This window comes from Nilaparvata lugens, chromosome 9 (genome assembly GCF_014356525.2).
Source record: "Nilaparvata lugens isolate BPH chromosome 9, ASM1435652v1, whole genome shotgun sequence".
NCBI lineage: Eukaryota > Metazoa > Arthropoda > Insecta > Hemiptera > Delphacidae > Nilaparvata > Nilaparvata lugens.
Genome location: NC_052512.1, coordinates 9,024,823 through 9,034,911, shown reverse-complemented (window position 1 = coordinate 9,034,911; position 10,089 = coordinate 9,024,823). Strand labels below are relative to the sequence as shown.

At 39.0% G+C, this 10,089-nt stretch overlaps 1 protein-coding gene across 2 annotated transcripts; it reads left to right on the top strand.

Annotated features, from left to right (window-relative positions):
- Positions 1–676: 676 nt before the first annotated feature.
- Positions 677–3,320, top strand: LOC120353028 (ATP-dependent DNA helicase PIF1-like). Of its 2 annotated transcripts, XM_039435463.1 has the most exons (2): positions 677–987; positions 1,288–3,320. In XM_039435463.1, exons 1-2 carry the CDS (start codon positions 677–679, stop codon positions 3,302–3,304), a joined length of 2,328 nt encoding a protein of 775 aa, XP_039291397.1. In that variant the 3' UTR covers positions 3,305–3,320. The 2 variants fall into 2 exon arrangements, with proteins under 2 accessions (XP_039291397.1, XP_039291396.1); XM_039435462.1 differs by having other exon boundaries at positions 677–3,320.
- The last annotated feature ends 6,769 nt before the right edge of the window (positions 3,321–10,089 follow it).

Below are 10,089 nucleotides of genomic sequence, written 5' to 3'. Positions count from 1 at the left end.
ACCGCTTAATGATTCGGATGAACGAGGACAATCATATTCTAAAATTCCGTCAGTTATTTCACCAGTACCTTGTGGATATGTATGCAAAATTGAAACGGAACGTTTGCTATTTCTTCGTTTGAATCAGACTAAACTACGCTCTGAAGAATATATTCATTTGCGAGATGCAGTTGTGAATGATGGTAATACAACCAACGTTGGAAAGCTAACTATTTTGCCATCTTCATTCATTGGCAGTCCACGTCACATGCAAGAATATGCTCAAGATGCAATGTCATATGTTCGTCATTATGGGCGTCCAGATTTATTTATCACTTTCACTTGCAATCCAGTTTGGGACGAGATACAGCAGCTGTTATTTCCTGGGCAATCACACGTGGATAGGCATGACATTATAGCACGTGTTTTCCGGCAAAAGCTTAAATCGCTGATGGATTTCATTGTGAAACTTGAAGTATTTGGATCTGTGCGCTGCTGGATGTATTCAGTGGAATGGCAGAAGAGAGGATTACCACATGCGCATATACTAATCTGGCTCTACAATAAAATAACTTCAGACGAAATTGATGACGTGATATGCGCTGAGATTCCACGGGCTGACAGCGATAAGGATTTGCATGCAGTGATCATCAAAAACATGATACATGGACCATGTGGTACACTAAATTCACCATGCATGGTAGATGGGAAATGCTCTAAGCAATATCCTCGAGCATTTACAGCAAACACAGTAACAGGCGACGATGGATATCCTCGGTATAGAAGACGATCAACTGAAGATGGTGGAAATTCGGCAACTATACACATGCGAAATGGTGATATTGATGTAGACAACCGTTGGGTGGTTCCATATTCTCCTTTACTGTCAAAAACATACCAAGCCCACATAAACGTAGAATATTGCAATTCTGTGAAATCGATTAAATATATCTGTAAATATGTAAATAAAGGCAGCGATATGGCAGTTTTTAGTGTGCAATCTGATAATTGTGACAATAATGCAGTACGAGATATTGATGAAATTGCTCAATACCAGGCTGGAAGATACATAAGCAGCAATGAGGCTGCATGGCGAATTTTTTCATTTCCCATGCATGAACGCAATCCAGCTGTGGTTCACTTGGCAGTACATTTAGAAAATGGACAGCGTGTTTATTTCACAGATGCAAATGTGCAAGAAAGAGCCCTTAATCCACCTGGTACAACTCTGACTGCTTTTTTCACCTTATGCCAGGAAGACGCTTTTGCCAGAACACTAATGTATTCAGAAGTTCCCTCTTACTACACGTGGAATGTAACTAGAAAAGTATTTGTACGGCGCAAACGAGGGGAGCCAGTCAACGGTCACCCTGGCATTTTCAAAGAAAATACAATTGGTAGACTTTATACAGTGCATCCCAATCAAGATGAATGTTTTTACCTTCGCATGCTATTGGTAAATGTGCCTGGTCCTACATCTTTCCAGCAATTAAAAATAGTTGACGGCGTCACACATGCCACTTTTCGCGCTACGTGTCAAGCTCTGAATTTATTAGAAAATGACCAACAGTGGAACATATGCATCAATGACGCGTGCAACACTGCACATCCAAACCAAATTCGCGCATTATTTGCGATTATATTGACCGCTTGCTTTCCTTCATCTCCCACAGAGTTATGGGAAAGATATCGTTCGCATATGGCTGAAGATATTTTGCATAGAGTACGCCTTGAAAATGCCAATATGACCTTAGAATTTACAGAAGCCATTTACAACGAAGCATTGATAAATATTGAGGACAAGTGCTTAGCTATTGCAAATAAAGTTCTTAGTCAATTAGGAATGCCAGCACCAACCCGAACTGCGACTGCTGCATTTGATGTAGATTTACGCCGTGAACAGAGTTACAACATTAATGATCTTCAGGCATATGTCCAATCGAACATTCCCAAATTAACGTGGGAACAGAAAGGCATTTATGATCGCATAATGCAAATGATAAATGACGGAGTTGGGGGGACCTTCTTCTTGGATGCGCCAGGAGGAACTGGGAAAACATTCCTCATTAGATTGATTCTAGCAACGGTTCGATCAAAAAGTGATATAGCCTTAGCTCTTGCTTCGTCTGGAATAGCTGCAACATTGTTACCAGGTGGAAGAACTGCGCATTCAGCTCTAAAGTTGCCATTAAACATGCAAATCATTGAGACTCCTACGTGCAATATTTCTAAAGCATCCGGTATGGGAAAAGTATTACAAAAATGTAAACTAATTGTTTGGGATGAATGCACAATGGCACATAAAAAATCGCTCGAAGCTCTTGATCGATCATTACGAGACTTGCGTGGAAACGTTCAACCATTCGGGAATGCATTGATATTGCTCGCAGGAGATTTTAGGCAAACATTGCCTGTAATTTCTCGATCGACACCAGCAGACGAAATTAATGCTTGCCTGAAATATTCAACACTATGGCGGCACGTACATACATTGGAGTTGACTACGAATATGCGTGTCCAGTTGCAGAATGATCCATCAGCTGAGGTATTCTCACGACAGTTACTGGAAATTGGAAACGGTCAGCTGCCAGTCGATGAGACGTCTAGACAAATATCACTTCCCGATAATTTTTGTAATTTAGTTACATCAAAAGAAGAACTGATCGAAAAAGTATTTCCTGACATTCAGATAAATCATAGAAATCATGATTGGCTCAGTGAACGAGCTATCCTTGCCGCAAAGAATAAAGATGTCTATCAACTTAATAATGTTATACAATCCAGTATTCAAAGTGATGAAACTACATATAAGTCGATAGACACTGTTGTGGAAGCTGATGAAGTAGTTAATTATCCAACAGAATTTCTAAACTCACTTGATCTGCCAGGGATACCACCACACATATTGAAATTGAAAGTAGGTGTGCCAATTATCCTCTTGCGGAATATTAATCAGCCAAAACTCTGCAACGGCACGCGACTTGCAGTTAAGAGATTAATGAATAATGTAGTGGAAGCAACGATTTTAACAGGGCCTTTCAAAGGTGAAGATGTCCTCATTCCTCGAATACCCACGATCCCGACCGATACACCATTTCAATTTAAAAGATTGCAATTCCCAATTCGATTGGCATTTGCAATCACAATCAACAAAGCTCAAGGTCAATCTTTAGAATTGTGTGGTCTAGATTTAGATGTGGATTGCTTTTCACATGGACAACTGTATGTTGCGTGTTCCCGAGTCGGCAAACCAGATAGTCTTTATATTTACGCAGACAGTGGAAAAACAAAAAATATTGTATATAAACAAGTATTGCAAAATTAAACTTATATGAAATGTATTCTTTGTTTTTTCTCATTTCTCAACCATTCGCAAACAGAGAGTGAGAATAGGGAAAAATCTGAGTGCAGAAGAAGGCCTTCCTGTAAAATTCGGCGTGCCACAAGGAACAGTTCTTGGTCCGATACTGTACCTCATCTTTGCCAATGAGTTGTGCTCACTCGACATTGGTGGCAAGATTATTGTCTTTGCCGACGACACAGCTGTGATATTTCAAGGCAACAACTGGAACGAGACTTTCATAACCGCTGAATTAGGCATGGAAAAAATTACACTTTGGCTCCACAGTAATATCCTGACTCTCAATTCATCAAAAACTAAATTTCTAGCATTTTCACTGACGGACTCCAAAAAACCTGTACGAAATACAATCAAGTTACATCACTGCAAAATAAATCGCATAGACTGCAATTGTCCATCAGTAGAACGAACAGATAATATAAAATATTTAGGAGTTATAATAGACGACTTACTTTGGTGGGACAAACACATCATACAGCAAACAACAAAACTCAGGAAACTGGTTTACAGTTTCATTCAACTCCGACAGATACTCACACTGGATACGTTAAAAATTGTATATCACGCATTGGTAGAGTCAATAGCAAGATATGGAATCCTGGCATGGGGAGCTACGTATTTCTGCCATATCAATCCTGTTTTTAAAGTCCAGAAACTCATCCTCAGAATAATGGGACAGAAACATCCACTCTACCCTTCAGATTCTCTATATGAAGAGCTCCAACTACTGAGCATCCGACAAATTTACATTCACAAATTACTCACATTCATCAGGAAAAACCCGCAGTTCTTTCTCAACATGGACCACACCCACAGCACGCGAAGAAGGAATATTGATCTAGCAGTCCCCAGGATGACAACAACTGCCGCCCAGAGAACAGTCACATACTTAGGACCGAAGATTTACAACAGGCTGCCAATGGACATCAAGGAAATGGTACTGGTTAATATATTTAAAGCAAAAACAAAAACTTGGATAATTGAAAATAGAATAAATTATAGTGAAGACCTTATTACAAACTAGATATTATGAATATTATTAATTCATTTTTTATCAATCCTTTTTAAGAGACTATTCTCAAATATTTTTTTCTTTTAGAATCTAATTTTTCCATCAATAATTTTCTATTTTATATATAGGTATTCATTTACTCATTTTAATTTCTTTTTTCTAAAATTTTGCTTTTTTTTCATTTTATTTCTCACATAAACATTATTTTTCCTTTTAGTTTTGTAATTGCACAATAAACCAGATTTAACAGCTCACATAACACAGATGTTCATAATTTATTTAACAAGCATAATATTTGTGGTTTCCCAACACATATTTTATATATAGTGGGGGCCACAGAAAAAAAATAAACATTCAATCACAATGTGCCACTGCGAAGCGTGGCAGGGTACAGCTAGTATATATATATATTTATATAGATAATATATATATATATTATATATATATAAATGAATGTCTGTTTGTGTGTTTGTTCCCTATGACTTGAAAAATACTTGACTAACGGCATGAAACTTTGGGAATATTGTGTGAATATCGGGAATGTTTTCTGGCCAGAAATTCTAATAGGGTGCTAATAATGATAATTTATTATCCATTCTACAAACCATGTTTTCAAAATTGTCGGCCTAGTGGCTACCGAAGAACGGAAAGATGATCATGATTCAAGATCATTGGGATAATAGCCTATGATTTTTAGCATCTAATGTTACAGCTGTAATAAACCGTTACCCTATTAAATTGCATAGGTACTGGTATTACACCAGTAGTTTAAGTTGAAGTTTAGTTGATTGATACCAGCTTAGATAATGGTTCCTTAGAACCTATACAAATAATTATCACTCCCCTATCAATGAGTAACCGAAAATGTTTGAAAAAAATTATTCACCTCATGGAAGAGAGTTGTTCATATTGCATTCATTAATGGCAGAATTCTACATTTTTTTCAATTTAGCTTAGCTTCATCCTAAAATGGGAGATGGAAAGAATATGTAATTCTGTGTGATTCATTGTATATCGCATTTGCTGGACCATCTATTGACAATCAACAACTATGAAAACATTGAATTCATCTTTGAAACACTGATTCATCCTATCCATTTTTTTCTTAATTCAACCTTTTCTGCTAGATATTACTACCAATTGATTGAGAAGAATATGTTTTGGGAAAAATGAATAAGTACATAGTCCGTATTCAGATGTAAATGAAATCATTGATTGTCAGATACATCTCATAATTCACCAATAAAGTGAAGTCTGACATGAGATACTTGACTTTTGGGCGGTACGAAGTTTTCCAGGTAAGCTAGTTGTAAATAAAGCTCTATTATCAATAGTCAACGCTGAAAAAAGACAGGCTCAATCACCAGGAATACTTTAAATTCTATGAAGGACCAGTAAGCCATTAATTTGAGTAGTTCAATCACTTCCATTATGGACACTGAATACATTATGGACAATCAATATGTATGAAATTTATAAGCTACAAAATAGAAAACATTGATTAAAGTGACCCCGACTACTAAAATATGAATAACCATTTAGATCAAGTATAAGAAATTACTCACATCTCTCATCAACAATTTGAGTAGTTCAATCACTTCCATTATGGACACTGAATACATTATGGACAATCAATATGTATGAAATTTATAAGCTACAAAATAGAAAACATTGATTAAAGTGACCCCGACTACTAAATATGAATAACCATTTAGATCAAGTATAAGAAATTACTCACATCTCTCATCAACTGTACTTTTCATTCACAAAATATTAACACAAATATATAAGTTATATTAAATGAACTCACGCTAGTACCGTACTCAAGTTTTTCTTTTTCTGGCCGTGCTACAAATAAATGTAGGTTTATGTTTGACATCTTGTTTTTATAATCTTGTTGTCAATTGAGAAATTTTTCGATGTGATTTTTGTTCGCAATAAAATTTGAATTTGAAAAAAGAACTATCAACAACTCCTAACAAGAGGAAATCTCTGTGCTCTGTTTCTAATCGGAACGTAACAATGGAACAAACACGTGGCAAGCTTGAGCTTTCGATCCAAAGAAATTAATTTGATCAGCTGATTGATGAAATTATTTCAAGCTTTCATGATTACAACATATGTTAAATATCATGTGTCCATTATCTCACTTCCATGAGGCATACACTTTACCATGTTCTAACCTTACTAAATAGGATCTTTTTTCATCCTTTAAATCCCTTAGAGGCAAAATATCTCAATTCTGTTCTTAGTGCGCGTCTAGCATGTTTGAAGAATATTTGTGAAGAGTTTAAAGTCTGTAGCCATTAGTTTGAGCTGTAGTGTGATTTTACATGAAAATTTTCCAAAATGCCCTCTCCTGGACCCCTCTCTGCTCCAGGTCGGATTTTTCCTGCATTGAGCGGTTAGAGAGTACAACATTTTTTGGGGCCCCAGCTCCCTCAGGGGGCAAATTTCTAAAAATCTTTTCTTAGTGGATGTTTTGAGGCTTCATAAACAATTGTGCAAAATTTCAAGTTTGTAGGCTCAGTAGTTTGAGCTGTGGTGTGATTTCAGTCTGTCGGGGCTTAGCCTTTTATAGATAATATATAGAGATAGAGATAGAGATAATGAATGAAAAATCGTTTAAAAATATTTATTCTCAATATAATCAGAACATACAAACACTTCTTCCCAATCAATTACTGTATGTAACCCTCCGAGCAAAGAATGTCGTCAATTTCAACCAAATGGTTACTTACAAACCTTCCCCCCCCGCTGACAGCGTAATTATTGAGCCCAAGATTCGAAAGTGGTATCAAATGTTAGCTGAAGACTTGTTTCATCGATTTCCATTACATTCTTGGAGAACTCCTTCATGGGGCGGCAAAGGACCTGGTTGAGAAACCCCCCTTACCCCCCGCTGCCGGCGTAATTGTTGAGCCCAAAATTTGTAAATGGTATCACATGATGGTTGAAGAGCAGTTTTATCGATTTCCATCAGATTTTCCTGGAATACACCTTCCCTGGGAGCGGCAAGGAGCCTGGTTACCTACGACCCTTACCCCCCGCTGACGGCGTGATTGTTGAGCGCAAAATTCAAAAGTGGTATCATATGATAGCTGAGGACCTGTAGATCGATTTCCATCACATTCTCTTTGAAAACCCCATCCTGGAGCAGCAAAAGACCTGGTTACCTACAAACGTTCCCCCCCCCCCGCTGACAGCGTAATTATTGAGCCAAAATTCGAAAGTGGTATCAAATGTTAGCTGAAGTCTGTTTCCGATTTCCATTACATTTCTTGGAGAACTCCTTCCATGGGGCGGCAAAGGACCTGGTTGAGAAACCCCCTTACCCCCCGCTACCGACGTAATTGTTGAGCCCAAAATTTGTAAATGGTATCACATGATGGTTGAAGAGCAGTTTCATCGATTTCCATCAGATTTTCCTGAATACACCTTCCCTGGGAGCGGCAAGGAGCCTGGTTACCTACGACCCTTACCCCCCGCTGACGGCGTGATTGTTGAGCGCAAAATTCAAAAGTGGTATCATATGATAGCTGAGGACCTGTTAGATCGATTTCCATCACATTCTCTTTGAAAACCCCATCCTTGGAGCAGCAAAAGACCTGGTTACCTACAAACGTCCCCCCCCCCCGCTGACAGCGTAATTATTGAGCCCAAAATTCGAAAGTGTTATCAAATGTTAGCTGAAGTCTTGTTTCATCGATTCCCATCACATTTCTTGGGAAACTTCTTCCCTGGGGGTGGCAAAGGACCTGGTTGAGAAACCCCCCTTACCCTCCGCTGATGGCATAATTGTTGAGCCCAAAATTTGAAAGTGGTATCACATGATGGCTGAAGAGCAGTTCCATCGATTTCCATCAGATTTTCATGAAATACACCTTCCCTGGGGCGGCAAGGAGCCTGGTTACCCACAACACTTACCACACGCGCTGACGGCGTGATTGTTGAGCCCAGAATTTGGAAGTTGTATCATATAATAGCTGTAGACTTGTTCCATCGATTTTCATCAAATTATTATAAAGTACACTCTCCCTGGTGGCGGCAAGTCACCTGGTTACCTAAAACCCTTCCCCCCCCCGCGACGGCATGATTATTGAGCCCAAAATTTGAAAGTTGTATCATATAATAGCTGTAGACTTGTTTAATCGATTTTCATCAAATTTTCCTTGAATACACCTTCCCTGGGGGCGTCAAGGGACCTGGTTACATACAACCCTTCCACCCCGCTGACGGCGTGATTATCGAGCCCAAAATTTGAAAGTTATATCATATGATAGCGTAGATTTGTTACATCGATTTCTATGAAATTTTCCTTGAATACACCTTCCCTGGGGCGGCAAGGGTCCTGGTTCCTAAAACCCTTCCCCCCGCTGACGGCGTGATTATTGAGCCCAAAATTGAAAGTGATATCAATGATAGCTGTAGATTAGTTACATCGATTTCTATGAAATTTTCCTTGAATACACCTTCCCTGGGGGCGGCAAGGGTCCTGGTTACCTACAAACCTTCCCCACCGCTGACGGCGTGATAGTTGAGCGCAAAATTCAAAAGTGGTATCATATGATAGCTGAAGACCTGTTAGATCGATTTCCATCACATTCTCTTTAAGAACTCTATCCCTGGGGGCACAAAGGACCTGGTTACCTACAAACGTTCCCCCCCCCCCCGCTGACAGCGTAATTATTGAGCCCAAGATTCGAAAGTGGTATCAAATTTAGCTGAAGTCTTGTTTCACATCGATCTCCATCACATTTCTTGGGAAACCTCTTCTCTGGGGGCGGCAAAGGACCTGGTTGAGAACCCCCCTTACCCCCCGCTGATGGCATAATTGTTGAGCCCAAAATTCGAAAGTGGTATCACATGATGGCTAGAGCAGTTTCATCGATTTCCATCAGATTTTCCTGGATACACCTTCCCTGGGGACGGCAAGGAGCCTGGTTACCTACAACCCTTACCCACCGCTGACGGCGTGATTATTGAGCCCAAAATTTGTAAGTGGTATCATAATATGATACCTGTAGACTTGTTACATTGATTCAAATGAAATTTTTCTCAAATATACTTTTCCTGGAGGCGGCAAGGTACCTGGTTACTTACAAACCATCCCCCCCGCTAACCATATTATTGAGCCCAAGATTCGAAAGTGGTAACAAATGCTGAAGACTTGTTTCATCGATTTCCATTACATTCCTTGGAGAACTCCTTCCCTGGGGCGCAAAGACCTGGTTGAGAACCCCCCTTAACCCCCGCTGACGGCGTAATTGTTGAGCGCAAAATTCAAAAGTGGTATTATATGAGAGCCAGGACCTGTTAGTCGATTTCCATCACATTCTCTTCAAAATGGTCTCATCACGTGACAGAGAATTATGATCGTTACGCTTACTCATTAGCAGGCATCAATCTAGAGTATGTCAATAGCATTCGAGATCTTGGAGTGTTGATGGACTCGACTCTTGATTTTTAAGACCAATTTAATCACGTTCTTAGCAGTGCTAATAGGCTACTCGGTTCTATACTTCGTATGCAAAACCTCTTACTAGTTGTGATGTAAGTAAAAACTGTTTAATGCACTGGTACGAGTAGACTTGAGTATGCATCTATGGTGGGGTCCTGCTAATGTAACTGATAGCTACGAATTTGAGAAGATTCAAAATAGATTTCTAAGACACCTTTTCATCAAGAAATTTCCGTATGTTCTGTCCATTCAATTTCCCAACTAGTGAATTGAGAT

What these genes read in the sequence shown, in the direction of transcription:
- LOC120353028 (XM_039435462.1), top strand. Translation starts at nt 677, where the DNA reads ATGGTAGATGGGAAATGCTCTAAGCAATATCCTCGAGCATTTACAGCA.